Source organism: Manacus candei, unplaced genomic scaffold (genome assembly GCF_025592945.1).
Source record: "Manacus candei isolate 608988 ecotype Guabito, Panama unplaced genomic scaffold, ASM2559294v1 h1tg000067l, whole genome shotgun sequence".
Classification (NCBI taxonomy): domain Eukaryota; kingdom Metazoa; phylum Chordata; class Aves; order Passeriformes; family Pipridae; genus Manacus; species Manacus candei.
The window spans coordinates 11,980,833-12,005,723 of NW_026138115.1; the positions used below are offsets into that span (position 1 = coordinate 11,980,833).

The 24,891-nt window shown below is 35.3% G+C and overlaps 1 protein-coding gene across 12 annotated transcripts in view; it reads right to left on the reverse strand.

Annotated features, from left to right (window-relative positions):
- Positions 1-24,891, reverse strand: part of MIPOL1 (mirror-image polydactyly 1) — a 203,100-nt gene that overhangs the window by 107,714 nt on the left and 70,495 nt on the right. For all 12 annotated transcript variants that reach the window (XM_051806544.1, XM_051806534.1, XM_051806539.1 and 9 more), the window contains 3 exons: positions 22,373-22,406; positions 21,943-22,113; positions 1,310-1,417 (listed from right to left, as the gene is read on the reverse strand). In XM_051806544.1, the coding sequence (XP_051662504.1) occupies positions 1,310-1,417; positions 21,943-22,113; positions 22,373-22,406 (313 nt within the window). The remainder of the gene's footprint in view (positions 1-1,309; positions 1,418-21,942; positions 22,114-22,372; positions 22,407-24,891) is intronic.

Below are 24,891 nucleotides of genomic sequence, written 5' to 3' on the forward strand. Positions count from 1 at the left end.
GCAATATTAAATGTAAAAAGTGTAGTTTAAATAAAACATTTTTTTTCTAACAGAAAGACTCTGTGTGTAATATTTTCAATGACACCCAAAAAAAACAAGTCAGCATGCAATTAATGAAAAACAATACTACATTTAATAAGTAGCATGCTTGGCAAGCTTTTTCAGTGATACCAGATTCAAAAAAATACTGTTATTGCAGTCAGAAGCAGCCTAAATGCTTATGACCTCTATTTTGAGTAATCTGCTTTCTGTATTGCACATTTTATAATATTCATCATAGATTCTGATAGCAATAATAAACCCATGGAATATACAGCATTTGCGTGGCACTCAACCTCTGTCCATTTATTCATTATACTTTTTTTTTTAACTGAGAAATGTCAAACTACACAAGAATTTACTTTTATTCCTATACTTTGCTTCAGTCAAATTGTTGTATGAATAACGATGTTTCCCAAATACAAAGAAAATAAGAAAAGGAGGCAGAGGAAAATCTGTCCATAAATGAGATATCCTTGGATCTTACTGTCTAAATCAAACAGTTCTAAAACGACAACACAGTATAAACAGAGTAACTTCAGTATTTATATTGTATCTCCACTACCCATAAAAGATTTTTAAGAATATAGGGGTTGAAGAGGTGTGCACAATGCTTGCATATCTTACCTGGCATAGTCTCTTACTCTGGCTAGCGGTGAGATTGCTGGGTATGTAGCTATCAATTCCACTGACATTACAATTTCCCTTTCTCAAAGCAGCAATAACCTGTCACTTTACACTGTCCTTTCTCTGACCCTCTCCCGCCTCTCTGCTCATTTTTATTCTTATTGACAAGACTTATTATTCCTCCTCCCAGTTCCAACTAGCTACCCTTTTGCAAATAGTAGTATCAACTATGTGGTCACTAGTAGTATCGGTCAACAATGTTATTAATATAGCACACACTGCCGGGAGCAGATCAAACAGCCATGCTTTAAAATATTAGTTTTGCAAAGGTACCACGAGGCAAACAGTTGCAGTTTCTTCACCTTATAAAATGCAATATTGCAAGGACAGATCTCAAGAATTTAGAGTTAATTACCAGCCTAATAATTTGGATGATATGTTATTTTTTTTCTTGTTGCATTCAGATGCAAAATAAAATAAAACCATAACAGAAGGGTGCTGTATCTGTGTTTAAAGAAGGGGTTGTTGGCAAACACCATAGCTCACTTCTGCCGAAATGTACACAACAGATATATGCAGCCCAGAAAGCTGGCACCAGGGGCTTACAACCTTAATTTGCCTGCAAGAAGAAATGGAGATTTACCTTCAGAGCACGTTCTTGATTGTTTTCAGCAGTCAGATGTCTCGTGTTGTTTGCTGAAGTCTGGTTCTGCTCTTTCAGATGATGAAGCTCCTGCTCCAGCCGTTTGCACTGCAACGAGGAAAGAATCCCATTAAGTAGAGGAGTGTGGGCATATTTTTTTCAACAAGCCAAAAGAATTAACGTAAATCACCCCATCATCATTTCTGCAGTAGTGAAAGCATCTGATAAAAGCAAGTTACAATCCCAGACAGTACTAGAGCTATGTTTTTTAAATGTGAATCATTATTCAGTTTCTTCCTGGTCCAACAGTATGCCAAAAAAGCCAAGTATCAGATAAAGACATTTTGCAGAATGTTGTAAAAAGTCTTAGAAATGTTGAGTTGAATTTCTGCTCTTAGTTATGCCAATATATGGCTAGATTTTGGCTTTTATGTATTAAGTGGATATAAAGGTAAGAATGCATGCTTTTAGCAAACAAAGCAAATGAAGACCCTCCTTCCAAATCCAGGATCCAGTCTTTTACTGGAATATATACATGTAACTTCTATACTTGCATTTTTTACACTAAGGACTTACTCTAATTCTGCAACACATGCCACATACTGAAAGAAGTTTTAAGATAGTTTTCTTTAAATATTTAACTTAATTACAAAAAAAAAAAATTAACACTTGCTACTGTATGCATATACATAACACTTGCTACTCTATGCACGTATATATATAATTACTGCTGTCTCCTGAGCATCTATTTTAAAGATCTGCAAGTTGTGAGCCAAATTATATTTCTGTTTCTTATGATAACCATAAAAGGTCTTGCCCACTTATCTTGGATTGAAAGAGTAGTTAGATGTCACTGGACAGTTAAATGCCTTATGAAAAAAACTGTTTTACAAAAAAAAGCAAACCAAAACAGACGAAATACCAGGAAGATGTAGGAGAGCAACTGTTAGAACTAGGGAAAAGCACAGTACCAGGAGTTGCATTTTACAACAGTACATTACAAGCAGTTTGGATATCACCACCAAAACCCAAAGCTAATAGACCATTGGAACAAAAGACAACTAATTGATAAAAATATTTTGATACATACTTTCTGAAAACACTAGTAAGAAAGGAATAAGAATTGGGATATAATGCCAATGCTGCTTCAAATGAAAGACCTGGAAATGTCAGTCTCTTGTGCTGTCTCAATGACTGTCGACAACACGGAACTGAACTTCCCATCATGTATGTACACACAATGCAGATACAACCTGAGTAATTCAGGACATAGGACAATGACACATGACTCATGTAAACTCTAAAAAAAGAACATCCGTGAAACAGAAAGCTGATCGACTGAGGTCTAAGTAAAGTAACACAAAACAAGTCCTTAACAATGTATCGCTCATCAGGCATCCAGCATAGTATATAAAACAGAATGATCCATTCCTATATTTGAATAATTTTAAATATTTGTAGAAGCCCAACAATACTATTAAAAATTCAATTCATATATCTGTTTTTGTATTTAATTACTTCTGTTAGAAATTTGAGCTTATTTCTATTAGCATTACCTATTTTAAAAGCAGTGAATTTCTCTGGTCTTCTCTCAGTGCATTCTCTCAGTGTGTGTTGTAAACTTTCTTAATGTACAGTTTTGGTTTTTTTGCAAGAAAAAGAGGAAAAGACACTTTCCCATAGATAGGGAAATACAGAAAAAATCTTGATACATTTGATTATATACATTTTTACATATGTGAGATATATAATGTCTATGTTTATTTTACACCCACAACAAAATCAGAAATCACAGAACCCCAGCTGTAATTCCTTTCCCATATCCAGCATGAAAATTAGGTGTTAACAGACACGAAGATGCTAATAAAACTATTGAAGAACTAAACCCGGGTTATGATTCTTTTTCTCTAGCACACATGATCTAAACACCATTAAAAAAATCAATCTACCACTTCAGGCATTATTATGACACTATATGTTACATCATGCAGGATCAGCAGACCACTTACTTTTTGCTTTACCAACAATCCTCTTCAAAACAGTCTTTTGGAATGCCCAAATTTGACAACAGCATCAGTTTCTCACAGTAAATACTATTAAAAATACTAAAATCTCAATTCACCTTTACACTTGAATTTATAATCACACTATTCTCTTGATTCCAAAATATAGGTGAAAATATGCTTAGAGCCATACCTAGCTACAGCATACAGAAAAAGATCTCTCCTGTGAAGACAGGACAGAGAAATAAGCAGCAGCAGTGGGACTCTAGTATCTTGCAGAACACAGAGCATGTACAGTAAAGATGCAACACAAGTAACATAAAATGGATGGGGCTCTTTATCAAGTCAATCTTGATATGACTACATTTACATCAAATTTGTTAACATTTTGTAATTCCTCTTTCATTTCCACTAAGAATGTTGATATCTGAAAAAACTGTGCATATTCAATCAGCATACTGCATCACTGAAAGAAATGGTGATCTAATTTGATCATTACACCTAAGTGTTTTAATATGTTCAAACCGATGTATTTAAAGAAGATGTTCTGATTTATTCTTGGCTGTCTAGGGAGTAAAATCTTCAATTATCCTGTTTGTGAAAGCATTGCAATAATACTCTCAAACAGCAACATTCTGTATGTCTTAGTAAAATTTTATACTTTACAACTTTGATACCTGACCTAGTTTTAAAACATTAAAATAGCATTCTAAAAGCAAGCACTCCTTTTCATAAGAATAAGAACACATGAAATTTTAGTGTAATCTTGTAAAGAAAAGTTTTAAGAACAGAATTTAAAACAATGCAGCCCTTCTATTCATGAGCCAACATTTTTTGAATTCTGTGTCACTGGTTGTTAGCAAGGTCCAGTAAAAATAGATGTTCTTTAAAAGAACATGTGTTTTTATTGGTTCACTCCAGGGCTCTAAAATGCCAACAGCTGCAAGTAAGAAACTGGATTTCCTTCTAAAAACATATATAAAAATAGTTTTTGGAGCACAGTGAAGAAAAGACATCATCCAACTCAGTACTGGCAAAAAGGAAATGTTGGATGCATCCTTTTAAGAAAGCTGAAAGCTAAAGGAAGTGTTTAATTTAAAATACTATAAATAAGAATGTCTAAATTCTGTTATCTCAAACATGTGAAAACTCACACTTGGGAAAACTTTGAACAGAATTCTCTTAAAGTCAGAGAAAAAATAGTTTGTGCAACATAGCCTATCTAAACACCAGATCTGAGTTTTAATGGTGCCCTTAAATTGAAGCTCCCATGAGGTCAACAATTTACAAAACACAGGCTGTTAATTGAGAAAACTGCTTCTCTACCTCCAATACTTTGAGCACATCAAGGAACATGAGAGCAGTGTAGACACATGTCAAGGAGAATATGCCTTGATCAGAACACTAAAGACTTTGCTGAGTAAAGGATACTAAAGCCTCGGAAACAGTAACATATCATTTTATAAAGGTTTCACACAAACAACTCACTAAGAATTGGCTTTATTGCATGGTCTACTGTGTGCATTCAGAGTTCTGTAGGCAGAGAGGCAATACTGAAGACACAAAAGAAACCCCCTCTGAAGCCTGACAAAGGTTTCCTCTCTTCCTTCAAATCCTCATATTTTTCTCTTCTCTTAGTATATTTCCCTCAAAAAGTCTCCTACCTTAGCTAGTCTGGTGACTCAGGTGATAATGTACTTGACAGACAGTGAACCTCGTTAACCCTACTCCAACAAGTGTTCCTTGAGCAACCATCACTGCCCAGCTGTACAGTTGTCATTACATCATCATCCATTCCCCGCAACAGGCACTCAGTCTTCTCTTTAACTTCCACCACGTAACTCTTCTAAATACATTCAGTCTTTTGAAACAAATACGTCTGTATCCAGCACAGGATACAGCACAAGCAGCTAAGGCAGAAAAAGAAAAGCAAAGCAGGTAACGTACCAAAAGGCTAAGAAGAGATCCAGACAGGAAAATGACGACAGACAGCAAGTCTATTCTTCCCTCCCATCTTAAAATTTAAACTGTTAGGCTACTGCCAAGTCTTTTATTAATGAACATCAGGTAACATGATTCAGCAGAACAAGGATGTTTGTGAGAGGCACCAGTTCAAGCTGCAGTGGGTGCTCACCCCTTTCAGTAACTTTCCAGGTGGGAGTATTGGAATGCCACAGGGAAAATCCAGACAAATTGCAAAAAGGAGCACCTGCTAAAGGGAACACTGATGAAGAGGTCAAGAAGTGCAGCAGGAGAATATCACTGAATAAAGCCAATGAGGCTCACCCAGAAAGAGCCTGTTAAAAGACAGCCCCAGTTCCAGTTACATAAAAGGAGTAAAGATGGTTAACAATGAATCAAGTATTTCAGAAGATAGAAAAATCAATGCAGAAAACCACTTAATAGTGTTTGGCCTTTACTAGAAAATGAGGTTGCATTAACATATCAAACATAACTTTAGCACTTGTATAAATAAATCATCTTTAACATGCTGTCAGCTTTCCAGCATTTTCTTCAACTCGTACCTATAACATGTTAACATGGTGTTATGGGGCCTGCCACATCTACACAGATTTTTGATCATTATTTAACATGATTCTTCAGTGAGGTGTTCTGAAAGTAAAAGGTACAGACATTACACAAAGGTAAAGAAAAATCTGCAACCCACTGGAGAAATAATGTTAGTAGGGACAAAGACGGAATACAGCAAAGTATTAAGATCAAGCGGAACAACTCCCTACCCCAACCATTTGGTCCCTGTGTAGTTTCTATGATGACAACATCTATCCCTAGAGGCCTCATGAAGAAGCATGTTTAACTCTGCACTACTTAGGTCCAACAGGCTGTTCATGTGCTTTCAAAGAGACATAAATGTTTTGCTACACCGGGGTCCCCAGCTCTCATCTCACTCAACTAGATGGTCATGTCAGGTGAATTTCTCATTTGGTATTTCAGCACAGATTTGACCCAGACAACTATACTGTTACTATCCCTGGCTCAGAAAGCAACAGTTAAAGCTGAATATAACAGAAAACCATAACATTTCCTTACTACAAATGCAGTCCTGGTGCCTATTTAATCCTGTTACATCTATATTTGCTTTTAATATCACTATATGGCATTTAATGTTTTCCATTGCCTTTCATTAAAAGGAATCCAAACTAACCTCTCCTGAACTTAAGGCAATATGCTAGAGAAAAAAAGAGTCAACACATTATGCCATTTATATACCAGGGGAAAAAAAAAGGAATTGATTTGTCTCTGTTATTACAGGTATGAGGGTCAAAGTCTAATAAAACGAATGTAGTAAGAGCAGGTAAAATTCTGCACAAAGTTCTTTCCTGAATTCTAAATTATATTTGATTGTCTCATCCAATTATTACATAAAAAAGATAGTGCTTCATGAGAATACCTTTGTTCATCTAGAGTCCTTATCAAAACCTGCAATGCTTACAACCTTAAGAATCAGCACTGTCATAAACACACAAGACTCCACTGAGGAGCTTGCTGAAAAAAGGGACAGTACCTGGGTGGATGTACTGCAATATGCTTGTCCTGTTCCTGTACTGCTCCTGAAGCCCAGGTATTGGCAGTGTGAGGTCAGGGTGGCAATCTTTGGTCTGATCCAGTCAGTCTTATGTGGCCTTTGTAGTTTCAAAATAGATCTTATACATTACCACAGCCTCCCACAAATAGTTTAATTCTGTAATTAAACTTAAGGTAACATATTTTTATTCAACTCACAAAAAAATCAACAGTGAGTGCTAAGTCACTTACTCTGGGTCAGCCAGTGCATAATGACTTCATTGCATATCAGTGTCTTCACTTCAACATTCTGTGGACTTTTACGGATGAAGACCTTGCTGAACTGGGATCTTAACTACCGAAGTAGTGTGAAATAAAAATAACCTAGTTCCTACTGAATAACTTGGGAAAATGTTTTATATCCTCCACATTATGGGAAAGGAGGAGTCCATCTGAGTGGCAGAACTATTTTCCAACATGCATTCTTCCTTTATTCATTTTAAGCAAAATTTGCATCACCAAAGTAAATGACACACCATATCTTGTTGGAAAATGCATCAATACCACTGAAAGATGAGTTTATGGGATACTGAGATCCTACTACTATAGAGCATAATACTTTCAGAAGTGATAAAGCGCATCTAGATTTTGAAATCAGTTAACACATATTCACTACAATAAACAACTGAAGTATAAATAATTATTCTAGACACAAAACATGACAAAGATGAAGAAACAAAGCTACTTTTTACATGTTATATTTTTAAGTCATCATCTGTTGAAACCTGATTACAATAAAAAACCATGTGAAGCAAACAAAACCAATTCAACTGATTCTTCTCTTAGCTGATTATTTTGTTCACCTTTTTTTACTTTGTTTATAATGATCTGTACTTCAGACTAGTTCCCAGTTCAAAGATGCCAAATGGAATGCAAGTGTTCTCACTTTGACAGCCCCCTCCTCTCCCCCTCCCCTCAATATTTTTTTTTTGAACAGTCTGCCCCTTGTCCCAAATTCATCACAATTTCTGGAGAGGCAAATGTCTTGCGCCACTTGGATGCTGTACACTCTTTCCTTTGCAGACAAAAATAATACCAAAGTCATCCAGTCAAAACACAAACCAACCTTTGGTGTCACTGTGAATTATGTACTTTGAACTGCAGATGTTTGGAAGCACTTATATTTATATAAATAAAAGTTATCCTTTTTCTTCTAAAGTAATAATTTTAAAAGAAATAAAGAAATAAATGTGTTTCTACATAATAATCACTAGCAACATTTTTCCATTAAATTATAATTTTGAATTAAGGCTTTCTAAACTCTGAAAGAAATGATTTCTCTTCAAAGTTTTGGCAAACCATCAACAAATGTGTTTAAATGATTATTTATACAATGCCCAGCAGCTTAAAACTAGTGGGATTTCAAGAAAGAGAAGTGTTTTTGTAGCGCTTAGGCCTCAGAAACATATGCATCTTTAAAAATTTATATTCTATTAGTCAGAGAAACACTTAAATGTAAATAATTTTTTTTCGGCAGTGTAATGGTGTCCTGCTTCAAAAAGCTACAAAAAGAAATGCATTGAAATACAAATGAAACGGTTTTGTTATCTTTTTCCACTATGAGCCAGTTGCAACCTGTAGCACTAAGGCAGATAATATGGTGTAGGCATGACTTATTTTCCTCCTACCATTCCTTTCCCTCTCTATTGTTGAACACTTCAAATGCAGCAAAACAAGCTTAGAGTTAGAGGAACTGTAAGTGCACAGTAAGACATTCAGAAAATTTAGACAATAAAGTTTAGTTGTTTATATGGTTCATATTAATGACCCTTAGATGTGCAGCTATTCCACAATGCCACCCAACTGCATTCTCTATATATTCTTATTTCCTTGCAGCGATGATATTTCAAAGACCAAGACAACCCTGATCTACTTCTCAGTGAGTTCAGCACACGCAGACTTTCCTAATCAATGACACTCATTATAAAAAATGTGCAAGAAATAGAGAAAGGAAAATGCGAAGTTCTTGAGCTATAGGTGATTCACAGGTCATTCAAGCAGGGTTCCTGTGCTGGCTGTGCCACTGGATAACTACAGCTCTCCTAACAGGGGCTGCTGGTAGACTCCTGATCTGCAGAAGCAAACAAACACAAGAGCTCTTGAAGCCACGTAACTGGGTCACCTTCACATTTTCCTGTATTCATTGCATGTAAGTTAACAAACTTACCTCACCTCTGAGTTGTTTCTAATCAAAATATAAACCCCGTAACCTGGAGTCAAACATTTATTCGTGAGGCTGTACTGGGTCTGAAATTAAGCGAAAATGCATTCAACTAACCTAAGAGTGTTTTTTTCCTAATTGCCAGTCATATATAAATAAGCGACTTCTGTTTTACATGGAAGTCACATTATTAATTTAATTTTTTAATTTCATGCCTATAAGTCTAATAAATAATGTATAAACTAAGCATGTAAGCAGATGAGTAGTACAAAAGTAGTATGCCTGCTCACACACACACTCCACTGCAGAGTTTTAGAAACATGAGACACTGCCACTGTACAATGAACTTAGAATTTGCTTATGAGTGTGTGATATTCAAAAGCAAAGGAAATTACGAATACTCCCAAATAATTCAGCAAATGGAAAATATTAATTAAAATTTTACCATAAGATGGAAAAAGCACTCAAGTCAAGATTCTCTTTTTAAAACAATGACAAAATAATAAAAAAGGAAGTCTTTATTAGATAAATTCTAAGTCATTGAATAAAGATCTGCAAATACAATACTACATAGACTAGGAACACAAATTTCAGATGCCATGGTCTATATTTTTAATAACTATTTTATTTTTTATTTTATTTATCCTCTTTCATTGTTGAAAGGAGGAAACATAAGTCCTCCCTTTCCGACTTCTCTAGTCTCTCCCGTCTTCAAATGCAGCATCTTTCCTTCTGTTTTTTGCATGGTAAAATAAATGAACATACACATACTCTAATTCTTAATTCTCATCTTGGTCTGGTTAAGGTTCACTCCACTGCACTATCTCATTTTTTGTCTACATTTTCGCTTCATCTTGTTCCCATACGTATTCTCTTTATTATGCGATTCTTCTCAATAACTCTTCTTATATTTAATTATGTTATAACTCCCGGTAAACATTGACTAATCACTTTTTCCAACACTTAAATCAGTTTAGTAAATAGGAATTTCTTGTTTTATGGGATGAGAAATTAGCAGAGGAAGTTTAAGAATCTTAACCAACTGATAAGATCACGTCAGAACTTGATTACTACACCCAAAACCTTTGCTTTACTGACTTCACCAAATGACATGGAGCTTTTGCTTCCTGTGGCCACATGTTTTGCTGGTTCCTCAGAAGAGTAGTCAGCTCCATTACAATCAGATGGCCTATGGCCAAGAGACAGCTTGTCAAACATCTGACACAACACACCATGACAGAAAGCTGACAATTGCTTTTGTTTAAAGCCTTTCCCTCAACCCCACTGAATAATCCCCAGTGTTGGTTCTCAAACAATATATATAATGGAATAGAGGTAGTGAAAGTGTGAAAGGTGTGTGAAAAGGAGAACTTTTAGAACCATTCATAGCCTAATCTTCCAAAAGAACTAGAAATTAGGAATCTGATTTGCAGATATAAGTAAGGCACTCAGCCGCTAACAGAGGTATGTTTTTAGAAAGTGTAACCTTGTTTAATTGAATGTAACCAATATCAGTTGACAAGAAAACAAAATTTCGTAAGCAATCTGTCATTCTAATGAGCTGGTTTTCAAATAATCTTCAATGGATTTTTGTAAAATCCATATGCAAACAAGGCTATTGCTGAAACATTAAGTTGGTATTTACTGCACAAAAGGACAGGAACACTTCTGGTCCATCTTTAAATATCATCACATTTTCAAGAAAACAGTATCATGGATCACTATATAGATGCCAGAGTTTAAAAATCTATTTATTCAGATATTGCAATCATGGTATTGCAGGTGTTCCTTGTAGTACCCACTATCTGTTTATCCCTATAAATTTTGTATTCTCATTTGAGCCATCAGTTGCTTAAGTGGCAGTTCTTCAATTTTTTCTTGTATATAATATGTCCAGACAGAACTTCTTTAATGTGTAATAAAAGCTACTTTAAACTAGAGATTATCACAAACTAAAACAGCCTTCACATAGGTAAAAGCAAAAACCTCTGCAGATATGTCAGGGACAAGAAATACTTTTTGAATAAATTATCTGAATCTGTAGTATTTGCTCTTTCTCCATGGATTTTTAGAAAACTTTGATACTAAAGAACATAACTTTCTGAAAGCAATATTAATGTCAGTGTTCTAACTGTCTGAGAAGAGGCGTGAAAATGGAGTAACTAACTATAAATCTTCAAATGTTATTGTGAAATCAGTTTTTGCCTCATCAATACAGAGATCTAGATAACAGCAAAAATATCAAATTGTATTTCAGACATGTTTTCCAATTTTTTTATATGCACTGAAAAGTAGAATAAAAATATCTTTAAAAAATCAAGAAATAAATCAGCTTTGCAAAAGCGTAAAATAAATCATGCATAGAAGACAAAGGCACCCCACAAAAAAAGTTTAAGAAAGTAAACAGAAGTTCTGCAAAACTAAAACAAACCCACATATTTAGAAATTATGTATTGCTCAGAATACAGAAACATCTGTATGATTTTTGGTACAGGAATAAGTAGTTCAATCTGAAGATTTTACCTCTGTAAAATTAGCTTTAGCTTCACTGAGGTGTTTTACAGAGATCAATGTGACAAGCTACCCAAATAGATGCACCCTTTTTAAGTCGACTGACCCTGCACCCTTGAATTAACAGCCACCTAACAGCTTTCAGATAAGTTACGGGAAAGCAGAAATGCTTAAACCTAAAATCAGCTGCCTTTAACTTGTGCAATTACCAACACTGTTCTCTCTCCTCCTGGCAATTCCATCACTCATGTACAGAGCGTAGGACACCCTAAGGAGAAAAAAAAATAAGAAAAACACAAAGATAGAAGAATGTTATGACAACTTGTAAAAGCAAAGTGATGGGTCTGCCTGCCAACACAAACAAAATGGGTAAAATGCATGACTACTGCTGAGAAGAGTCTGGTTGCCATAGAAGACACTGTACATGACATAAAGAGAATATGTAAGGAGAGACACAGCTGCTGGCTATCTCTGCAGCAGAAAGCAGGCTGATGTGACTATTTAGCACAAGGGATTAACAATTGATTTCGCTTTTTCTTCTTGGAGGCTGGCACTGGATGCTCTCCTTTTCAAATTGAGATTTTCAAGACTCATTTTTCAGACTGAGATACAGTTGAAATCCTAACATTTTGATTGTGAATGGGACCCCAAGCAATGAAGCTGAAAAAAACCCTGCAGATTAAAGAAGAAAACTTTGTCTTAAAGCTCCATAAGATGAAGGAGTTAAACTCACAGAGAGGCCTCGTGTTCACTCCTGTCCTGAACATAACCCAGCAGAGCACTTTCAGGCAAAACAGAGTGAAAACTATTGTTTCCTAACATTGTTGAGATCTGTAATACAATCTCTGAGGTATGAAATTCCTCATCACGATTACAACATGACTTGGAAGGAAATCTTACCTATTGAACAAGTCATCTCATGAGACAACTAGGAGTAAAGTGTTCAGAGGAATTCTTCTCTTTACTCTGGTTTTTGGGGTTTATCTAAACTTTAGTAATACTTCTGCCAACAGCAGAGAAAGGTGTTACAGCTAATTAAAAATAAGCAACTCAGCATAACTGAAAGATGACCAGTAACTGCTGCACTACTTTGGTTACTATACTTAGATTTACATGTTTATAGCTTCTAATTCATTAATTAGAGGTAATGTTAAAATTTCCTCCTCTCAAAAGGTAGTTATCAATTCTATGCTATCAACAATATAAAATATACATTCATAAGCACTATTGTTGATTACCCTGCATCAGTACATTACACCAACGAAAGACCCTGTAGTTAGCCACTGTAATCTGTATTTCTAATAACTCCAGAACCGCAAAAAGTTGTCATACTTGTATGATTTAATACTGTTCTTCAGCCACAGTAATTTTTTTGTTATAGCTGCAAGTATTATACTTTTAAAATAATCACAGCTTCTTAAGGGCCTTTAAGTATTTCTACGTATTTGAATTGTGTAATTTAAAAAAAATGTTTTCAATACAAAAGTAAACTATAAACCAAAATGATATTTTGTGCATCATATTCAACAATAAATCAAAAACATCACTGAAAAGAATGACAACAAAGCATTAACAACAGAAAGCATTAAAAAGTTCCCTGACAACAGCATCTTAGAATCACATGCAGATTACAATAGGAAAGCCTGTCCTTCATTTGCAATAGAGGGTAATGGAAGCTAAATTTTTCTTGTTCTCAAGCAACTCAGCTTGAAAAATAATTAACAGTGAATAAACAGAACATGGAAAAGAGGCTAAATCCTAGATACTCACAATCTGAAGCACGAAACAGTAAAGTCATACAACAAACAAAAGTAGGCATACTTGGTGAACCAGACATAGATAAGTTAATGCTACTGTGAAATCTCTATTTCATAAAGAGAATATTGACAGATTTTCTTGTTCCTTTTTTTTTTTGTCAGGACCATTACAGGCTTCAGACCAGAATATGTAAAATAACCTCATCCAGCCTACGGACTTGCAAAATTTGATTAATAGCTTCACAACCAAAGAAAAAAAGATCACAAGACCAAAGCCAGAGGGAAAATTGCTGTTGTTGTAACTGTTACCTGTTCATTTAAAACAATTAAAAATGTGGAAATAAATGGAACTAACAAAAAATTTTTTAAGGCCCATATTTCAGTCATAATTATCTACTATTCTGTTGAAAATGAATAATCAGCTTATCATCATCACAATTTTTCCTTCCTCTGTTACTGCCAGACCTAAACTTCCTTACTCATCTCCTCTCTTTACTGTTTAAAACACAGGCTGAATAGTAAAGATGACTGCGGAGGGTATTGCAATGCTGGAAGAGAGGTCAATATTTCATTTTAGGGACTCTGGAAAAAAATAAATTAAGTCAACAAAAAGTAGCTCCATTCATTCTTCTTAGCTTCACATCTCACAATATTCTTAGTCAATTAGTGATGTTGTGAAGTGGCATGATCAGCAATATAGTTTGCCTGCTATTCTTTGAAGGTATCTCCACTGGACAATTAAATCCAAACTTCACATTCTCTATGTCATTTTCTTTGCAATCTGTGCTACTAGTTTGAAAACTATTTCTCCTCAAAGGAACCAAGTTCATTTATATCTCGAGGACAGGACCAAAATCTTCATCAGAAAAGTCTGAATATAAAGTAGTGTAATAATTTTCATAGGAAAAAGTCTGAATACAAACATACTAGAATACTTTCTCCAAGAACATTGATAGTTTTTATTTCCCTATTTCTTTTAATATATCTGATTCTCCTTCTTGAAATCATCTCACTTTATCCTTAATTTCAGGTACACAATTTGCATGCTACCTTGCACTGAGGGTGCAATTTGTAATTTCTCTCACCTCTCTGTACTTACTGTGCTTCGTTCTGCCCCATGGGGTGCTATCTTGAGAACACGAACTGGATTCTTTTTGGCCTGGTGCACTCTGACACAAATATTCAGTCCATAGGACTTGACTACAGCTAGTCCAATGTAAAAAAACAAACAAAAAAACCAACCCAATCCAACAATAACAAAAAAGGAACAGCCCACCTTTCCAAGGGGTTAATGTAGATATCAGATGATGAGAACTATTTCATACTCCAGATCCACTACTATTTGTTCACACTACTTGCTAATAGAGATATAATAAACCACAAAACTGCAAATATGAACATTCAAGAAGTGTGAAGTGGGGAAAAGCAAGTGAACACATATGTCAGGCATATTAACATTTTCAGACTTCATGTTAATTATAAGTATGAAACACAAAAATCTTGTTTGTCACCTATCAAAAGAATTTTTATGCAAACTCATCTGTGTATCCAAAATAACGAAGTAATTTTGCATAAAGCTACCTCAGTAAGTTGCCTAAGGAAACCAGCTTTTCATACGAAGTACACAGTCGCATTTTATTTTTTTCAATTTTTAAGAAAATCCAACGTTTTATCCAGCAGTAAGCAAACTGAAATCTGATTCAACACTCAGTACCTAACTTGTAACTGTGAAGTGTCAAGTATTGTGGAAAACTTATTCAAGGTACCTCTACAATAGATTTGGTACCTTTAGACCTTACTGCACACACAGCGATCCAGTCCCCTCTTCAGAGGGAATACTATTTGAATTCTGCTTCTATCATATTAGAAATTTCCTCTATGGGTTGCTGCTACTGAAACAGGTGATCAATAAGCATACAAAACATTTTTGGTCTCTTTCATCCTAGGGTTTTGACATTAAATATTTAAATTAATTCTAGAAATTGGTTTGGAAGTCTAAGCTATGTGAATCTAAAGCTTAGCACCATGACAGATGAGTCAAATGGCAATTAATGGAACAAGCTGGCATGCAAATTTACGGTCATTTTCAAAGGGGTGAGGAGTGTCTAGGTAGTGAAGAAAAGATGAATGTTCAACTGGAAATTCATTAAAGTTTACAATTAAACACATCAAGCTTGATCATGCCCTCAAATACTATGCAGACGTATTTTCTGAATTCTGCACAACACACTGTTTGCAGAGGAACAACAGGTGATTTAACAATGCAAACAGTGATGTGTCTCAGGGCATCATTCAGTCAGAACCTTATGGCAGTAAAAAGAAGAAATGTAGTATCAATTAAAATTTTACTTCAAAAGCTCAAAAAGACAAACCATAATCCCTCTCTTCAAGGAAACACTGCATTAACATTTACATATTTACTCATACTTAGCATTCATGGAATAAATATAAAAGTTCAGTATAAGAGCTCCTTAGGGTAATTTCTTCAGATCCTCCTCTACCTCTACTAATGACCTACCATCTGAACTGCAGAATATATTGACTCAAAAACTACAAGACCTTATGAAATCAAAGCTCTGTTGCAGTCTAAACTAAGGAATAAGTCGCAAAATACTTGTTTTATCTAGTGAAATTCTAACTTCAGTGAAACCAAAGAGAGTTTCTTGTCCTATTAACAGATATCTGCCTACAGAGAAATCACAACCTCTGCTACATCAATCTGAGAGACAGACACTACAAACATGGATTTGTAGTGTCTCCTAACCTTCTCCTACCATCCTCTTCGACCATCTCACCAGTTCTCAGATTTCTTAATGCTTAGAAAACTAAGAATTACACACTGTGATCAAATTAAACAGAGCACTATGGTAGAAGATTAAACAGTTGCTACTCTTTTGGGGAACATTCTACATAAATCAGAAAACCCAATGTAAGACATCAGGAGGATTCTGTTTGGCCAGTTTCCTCTCTATTTCAGTCTCCAGTGGACTAAAGTTCCTACCTCAGAAGAAAAAATACTCATGATCTTCTAAATGTAGCCAAATATATAACTGAGTATTCTCCTGGAAAATATTCATGCTACAGCTAGCACAAATATATCCAAGGTAGAGTCAGAGCATACCTAATCATCTGAGAAAGTAAAGAATTATTATAAATTTTCAAATTGAGTTTATTTTTAGAAAAAGTAAGCATCCAAGTAGTGAAGAATCTGCCCTTTTCTGAGATGTAAAAAATTTTTGATGCTCTTCAGTATCTTTCTCGATAGTTTTACTCCATGTGTCCCAAATACAGCAATCACTGGCTCAGTTTGGCACTTGATGAGATTCAGTTGGTTTATTCTGAGAAGAAGCAAAGAAAACATGGACTTAAACATTTTTAGTATAACATGGACTTCCTAAAACATGGATTTAGTCAAACTTTCAAAAGATTATCTTTATTTAGGTACAGAGGAAATGAAACATGACTTTTAAAGCACTGTTCCAGTGCAACACAATCAAACAGAAAACTAATATTGCTAATTACAACCGCTGCTCGTGTAACTTGGCTATTTGTAATCTTCTTTCAGGATCCCTTTTATTCATCAGTACCTCCAAACAAGAGATATCTGTGAGGTTTACCTGAGGCCACTGATGTGAATCCCAACAAAACTGACAATCATTTTATCAACTCCCATTTCTTTACTCCCTGCAGTCACAGTGCAACTTTTAATGTTAAATCTCAAATAATTATTTTTTTAAAATTTACTCTATATCTTATTCCATATCCCTACTGCTTTCTTTCAGGACCTGGACTAAATTCACAGGGCAAAAGGGGCAACTTGCAGATAGGTGTCCTCTCTCTTTTGCTGGCAAGTAATTTCTGCATGCCCATTCATCTACTGTTCAACCTGCTGTTGCCTGACCATTGGAAAACAGCCATTACAATGAATCAACATGGTCCTTGGATCCTCAAAGTACAACAAACATCCCCTTTACCTTTCCTCCTCAAATAAGCCCATGACCAAAATCATCCATACCCAACAGCGGCTGCCTGGTTCATGAACAACTGTGAATAGAGTGTCCTATCTCTTCTTTTCCTGTTCCCAAATATCAGTGGCAATGGGAAAAGTAGGGTAAGCATCTTGACAGAGCATCTAGGAGGACATCATCAGATGTGCTTCTGGTAGCCAAGAACTTGATTAGTATCTCTAACCAGGCAGTGTCAAAGGGTACCAACACACAGAGTATAAAACTGAACTGCTAATATTCAAGTTACTAAAAATAACATCCCTAACTGTGGTTTGGGTTGCAAAGGCACCACCTCTATCCTAAGATGAGTCATGAGGCACTGTAATCTGTCACCTGAGTATTACTCAATTAAGGGCCCAATCTTTTTCCATTTACATATGCTTTTGTTGTTTTACACTTCATACAGCTCTTGGGTTTATTAACTCAAGAAGACTTGTTCACTCGTGTGCTGAGAATGCCTGTGAATCACAGATAACACAGTGCACTAAGATGTTACTTGGTGTAGAAGGAGGAAAATGCTTTAGCAGAATATAAAAAAAAAAGTTAGCAAGAAGCTGTCTTGTTACAAGTGCAGACACTTATTAGTTATCAGTCATTAGTCGAAACTGATAATGATGGGCAGTCAAGCACAGTGCATCTCCTCATTGTTTTCAATGATGATAAAGTGCCGTCTGCTGCCAAACCGTGCCTCAAAATGGAGAAGGGTACTTAGACTTGCTTCAGATGAGCAACTGGGTGCATGCCAATTTTTACATGAACAGTCATAAGCATGTTCCTGCACAACAGGATGTGATCAAACTATTCAGAGCTGTAAAACCAGGTTTGCTTGCCAGTTATGTTATTGCTTCAAGATCAGAGACTACATACTTTGCCAGCCATGAAACCACTGCTTTTCCTTAACAACAAATTATACATCCTTAATATTTAAAACTCTATATAGAAGTGACAGAATTAAACACCCTCACCTTTACAGAATTAGTTAGGCCTGAAAACATATCAAACATACAATCTCCTAATCTCTTAATGAACTTTAAAAAAAATCACTTTCTTCAAGCTGTACCAATTAAAAGATTTCCTTTCTTATTTAAACCAGAAGAAAAGGAATTGTAATGACTAACCCAAGTCTTCAGCTGCCAACCCTGTAATGATACTAGCATTCCTGTCCATAAGGTGTGATGTGGCTAATAGCTGACTGAGACATTGTACTGTATTGCCTCCTGCTGGAAACCATTTCTTTAAGAGTATTTTAGGAAGATCACAAAATGTGACTATGCCATACTAAATGTCTGTCACTAATTGGATTAGTCAAGCAAGAAAGATTTTAGAAGAAAGGTAATAGTGTATTTCAGTCAACTGGAAAAGTAAGTTTTTTCCTTGAATGGGTTAAGACAAAACCAAACATTACAGATGAGGAAATGATGTTCAATTTCTCCTAACAGTCAGTATATTTCTCCATTTTTCTTTCAGAGGATCAGTAATAAAACACACTCAAGATTCTCAGTATCACACAATATCTGTTCACTAACAAACATATCTTAGCAAATACAACCAAACAGTTGAGTTTGTTTTTTTAAGGGGGTTGGTACAGGAGAAGGTGGATGTCAATGTTTAGCCATGCTTTAGTTATTTGTTTATTATTCACTTGAAAATACATACTAAAAGTAGCATTAAATATTTGAGTTTATACCAATTCATTGTTTTCACACATACAAAAAGTAGTTTGCATATTTGCTCAGCAATCTAGTGAAAGATCTAAGATTACATACACATGCACAGCTCACTACAGTGATAGAAGTGCCTCTATCTGCTTCCTAGTAAGAAATAACATTTGCATCGGAAATCTAAAAAAATATGCAGAGGTTCTTGGGTGTTACAGCTCAAAAAACCCACATTTTCATGACCTTTCCAAGATATGTACAGTGCTCTCCATTTTTTGAAGAATAAAAAAATAATGTAAGAAAAATTCAAGTAGAAGAATCCAAACTAGCTAATTGTCAAGTATGCTGCAACAGCAGTCCAGTTAAATGCGCCTTAGAAAAAGCATTATAAAACTACATTTAAAAGACCACTTGGAAGTATTCTGTATTTATAAGAAATGCACAGTTTGTAGAATGTCCATTCTCTAGCAATGTAATCCATCCTTCACTTGAAATCAGAACGTGCTTGAACTGTGAAGGCTTTTGTGTTATTGTTTCTCACTCAGAAAAATAAGAAATCCTGTAAGTAAAACCCCAAAAGCTAGATCCTACTTATATTCACTGTGCTCAATTGTCAAACACCAGGCTATTGTGAAGAAAATCATAGAGAAAAGTAACAGATGTAGCTTCATTAAACACAGTCAGTCCAAACCCTTGTTACTGTACAATAGTAGCTCTCTGCCATATGGAACTGGTTATGGTAGTCACTCAAATGACACTGCTGTCTCTAGCACCACACAACAGCAAGCAGGACCAGAGCAATCCAGTGTTCACATTTTGTGTCATGAAGCATTTAACTTCTATTGCCCAGTGACCTCTCAACTTTAAAAATGCATTTTCCAGAGGACAGCCACGCCATGCTAATGATTTACTCTATTTCTGCTTTGTCTCAGCCTGCTCTCATCAATTCCCCCCCTCATATTTGATGCCAGTGCCACCAAAAATAAAAAGATTTTAACTTGCAGATGTTATGAATGCCTGAGGCAACCCCAGATCCAACTTCCAATAATTTGCATTTGTTATGCTAAGCATATATATCCCCTGAATTATACCTAGTCCCTTTGTGGTCTAATGTAGGAATCCCTCTCCTATTGTTCTTGCTGTTAGCACTGTAATAACTACTGCTATTGCAATGTTAACAAAAGACTACTAATAATTCAAGTATGGTACGAATTCCCAAGGAATCATCAAGTGAGCAACACAGGTTGAAATGGTAGCTTCAATTCAAAGGAACTATTTTCTAGATTCAACAGTAACATATATTTGAAAACACATGATTAATAGAGTTTTATTAATAATAATTTTAAACAATTGTGGTATAAATTGCAAATGGTATCACAGTATTACAGCTTAATACCAAATATTTAAATTTTCATTTGGTGAGGATTTATTATTCTATTAGCTTATATTTTCAGCTGCAGTATCTACCTGTGCTGTTTGCTGATATGCCTAAAGATGGCTTTGCGAGTGGTGACACTTGAGCCATTACCATCTACAGTCATTTTCTTTATTAATTGCCAAGCTGATTACTTGGAAAAGATTATTCCTTAAACAGGCAGTTTAAAATCAATTAAATTAAAATGTATATTAAATGCCCTACAATGACATTCTTCTGACATTGATAGACATTTTATGGTCCAAATATGCCTGAAAATCTACTTCAACAAAGAAGCAAAAACTGGTGAAATGAAAATAAAATTATCAAAAGATCCTCCTCTTTTGTTAAAAGCTTTTCTCTTATAAGTTGCTCACTTTTCAAATGCCCTGCGCAAAGAAGAAAGTACATAAACTTTTGGCAGGACTATTGGATATTTCCCAGTAACTATGCTACTTGTTATTATTAAAAAATCGAAAAAAGTAGACTGAAAAAGTAAAATACCACCATCAAGACATTAACATCCTTCACAGTACATGCTTGACAGATGCACAAAATATTTTAAGCACCAGGTAGATGGGGCTTTCAAGGTTAAAGTAGGAAAGAATGAAAAAACAACAACCAAAAAAAAGTGAAAATTACAGTGTGTGTAGAGGAGACACTTTTATCAGAAGACTTCTCAATACAACATAAATTCAATCAACATTATTAATATCACAAACCTGACTTTAAATGTAGCAGAAATTAGTTAGATGTGAGCTAACTTTGGTAACTCACAATAAAAATCAAAATCTTCAATAGTGGAAGAGTCAGATGAAATTTGTTGCCTGGCATAAATACATAAGAAGGTTCATCCAGTCTAAAATCTTTTCTCAGGAGATACATCCCCTACTTCAACTGTTCCTCTCTACAACCTGCTCCTATTGAGTTAAATCTAGTTTAAAATTTAGAGGAAAAAAAGGTGGGTAAGACAATTATTGTTCTGTCAAAATAGGAAATTGCAGGGAATGAGTGATCTGAGCAGAGAAAACTCAGCTTCTTTCAAGTCACACAGCAGATGGGTAAGACTTTGAGAGTCAAGGACCACATGCTGATTTTTATCTCCTGAGTGTAAAGCAACAAAGGGAGGAACTGCTTGCATTGTTGCACGTGGTATTGTTACCTTCCTTTATTGTATATTTTTGCCACTTATATCCTTCAGTACTAGTTAACTGTCATCCAATGCATTTTACCAATACAGCATACTGCAAAACTAAGCCTTTAATAGCTTTTTAGATTGGTCAAGTCACTGAAAACTATTTTGTTTTAAAAAGAAGACAGTTAGTAATGAAGTGCAAAAAATACAAAAATAACTTGTCTCATGAACACATGGATGCCATTTTAATGGGCACTACTATCATGAAGAAAAAGTTCTTTGAGATTTTCAACAGAGAAAGTCAAATGAAATAATTTTCTTCCCCAAAAATAAAGTAAAAAAAAAAGGAATAAAATAAAACAAAATTTGGTATTGAGTGATTATATACTTGTAGAGACTTACTTGAGACAAAGCAGCATCCCGTTGTTCTATTACTGCATTCATTTCCTCAGCTATTATTTTCTTTTTACGTTCTTTGGTCCTGTGTATTCGGTTCAGAATTATAGCTCCATTCTTCAGTATATCTATCCCCGTGTCTGCATTGTTTATTCTGTTCAGTAATTCCTGTAATGTCTACCAACAGCATTATATGTTAGTCAGACATGAAGTTTTAATATATTTTATTTAATATAGGGTTTTAATTAATAGGCACATGTGAATTGTAAATTGACTGAGTGAAGTTATTGAATTTTCATATTGCAGCAAAGATGTACATTATTAGTGTGTCAATTCTTCTTTTTCCCACATCTTAGTTCTTGAAACCCACTCAATTGAACTTAAGCCTCTAAGATATAAGACTGACATCAAGAAATCTCCTCAGAGAATGGCTTACCATGTCATTTTCTTCAGGGTTAATATTTTCTAGCCTAGAAAAAAGGGACACAGAAAGCCTGATCAGTAGCATTTCCTTAGTGCAGCAAAATGAGTTCGCTTTTTAAATCTTTAGAACCTCAAGTAATTTCATTCTACTAGTCTTTAGAGTCAACCATGACACTGAACATATTAAAGTGCCACCTGCTCGACTCCATCTTTCAATAATGCTCCATATCTTCAGCACTGACTTCAGACTGTTAAGTTATTAATGTTTACTGCTATATATGACTACAAGGATCAATTGTTCATATGTGCTTAGATGAAGAAAGTTCCCCAGTGATAGAAATGACTGATGCTCTTATTTTATTTATTTCTGGGCTTACAACTTTTACCTGATGTATTTTTGTTGTTTTTACTGCACCCCAAATGTAACAGAACATAACTTCTGGGCAGATTTTATTTTCATTTTTAAGTAATTCTTTTTGCACCTCTCTCTTCCAAAATGAGGAAAAAAACCCAGTTAAAGTTTCCTTAAAAATATTTTAATTTTATATCTTGCATAAAATAGGAAGCTAAGGCAATTCTCTGCAAGGCCCTTATTTAATTCTGAAACAAACCCGCCTGCACTTTCCTCCCTTTCTATTTCAACAGAACATATATTGACCTGTCAAATACAAAGATGATACGAGGAATTTAGTCATACAGCATTGAACACTGGCTGTGCAAAAGCATTAAGTGATAGCACAAAAATTTAATAAATGGGTTAGTACACATTTTATTTTACCTAAGGTTAGTTAAATGGACAGAGATTTCTTTTCTGGAAAAATGAGCATATGAAAGTTACATTACCACTCCATTGCTACTTAGTTAATGGTGACCTATAGTAAAAGTAAGTCTGCCAGTGTCCTATGATATTTTAAAAGACAGGTATATTAAACATCTTCTAAACAGCAATACTTTTTCAACAGTGCTGAGACAGGCACTGCTCCAAAGCCATGATTTTAGCTAGCAAACATCATAGAACACTTGACAGCACATTATCACCTTTTCCTTTAAGGCATTAGTTTTACCGAATAACAGTACATAAGGCATAGTAAATCAACCAGCAGAGAAATTAATTCTTTAAATAAAAGAGAAATATTTCAGAATGTACTATCAGCGTACAACAGCTGGTAAATTTATATGGCATTCACAAGCAGTAACTACTCCAACATACTCAGTCGGCAACAGAACTAAACAAAATAAAGTAAAAGGTAACCTTTGATGGGTTTGACTTGTATTCATAAAGCAACACAAATCATAAAATAAGAAACATAATACATTCCAAATTCTCAGAACTGGCTCCTTGTAGAGTTCCTGCTTCAGGTTTTTAGATTGCTCTAAGTGCCACTTCATGTGGGACTTAAAAATGGATCTCCAGCTAGTTTGTATTCACAATGAAAGGAACAGTATTTGTCAAAGTAAATTGGCAGAACTGACCCGGCTTCTCCAGAGGACTTCTACCCTGCTAAAAGTGTGGGTCAACAAAATCACCCAGCCGACCAACAGGCTGGGTAAGCAAGACACATTAGGGAGAAAAGGGAGTGGGAAAAAGAACATGAACTTCTGCCATATGCATACCTTCAGCATACTACTGCCACAAGGGATCTGTCTGTAGGTATACAAACACCTCCTTAGGAGACAGTATTTTTGAAAAAGTAGCATCCAGAGCTGTGTATTTGCCCTGCTACCTCTCCCTGTACTGTGCACAGACAATGAGTGAAAACCTCATGATTTTAAAGAGCAGTAACCCAGGATTCCTTCTCCCCCCATTTCTAAACACATTCTGCTAATGTTACCCCCTAGGGCCAACAGGGCTGAAAGAATTTTGATTGTTACAGTTAAATAATGACAACAGAATTGCTCCAGCTGCTAATTTAAAGAAAGCATTAAAGCACTTGATAAAGGTTGGCAGGCTGTTCAATATTGCCCTCTTGTAAAGTTCTCTGATTGGAATAAGTCCAAAGCAGATGGAAGGAGTGACCTGTGCTCTAAAACTTGATGAGTGTGGCACAAATAGCCAATGTTCTTTAAACAAAAACAAACCTCTATGTGCTCCACGTCTGAGACAGAAAACTTGACCTTTTGAACAACGACCATAGGGAAGGAAGAAAATATTAAGGGTGGTAGTTAGAAAAGAAAGTTGGTGTTCTCCACAGGGAAATCTCTTATGCCAATTCTGAGACTGGGAGTAGAATCAGGGTAGCAGACTCCCCTATAAAGCATCAGAAAAAACACCCAAGTGGATGACAGCCACAACAATTGCTATTCTGTAAATGATAGCAATAAAGTGTAGCAGCTTGGCTCCAAGCTATCAGTCAAGGAAGTTACTGACCCTCTCCTGGGAGCAAGTACTATTTTTGCCATTATCAGTGTATCTAATGCCTTCTTCAATGACATGCTTTTGAGGAAGGTACTACACATGTTCTCTGAGAAATGGAATTTCTTCTCTTTTCTCATCGTTTTGCTCACAATTAAGTCATTTTTCCAGTACATCAG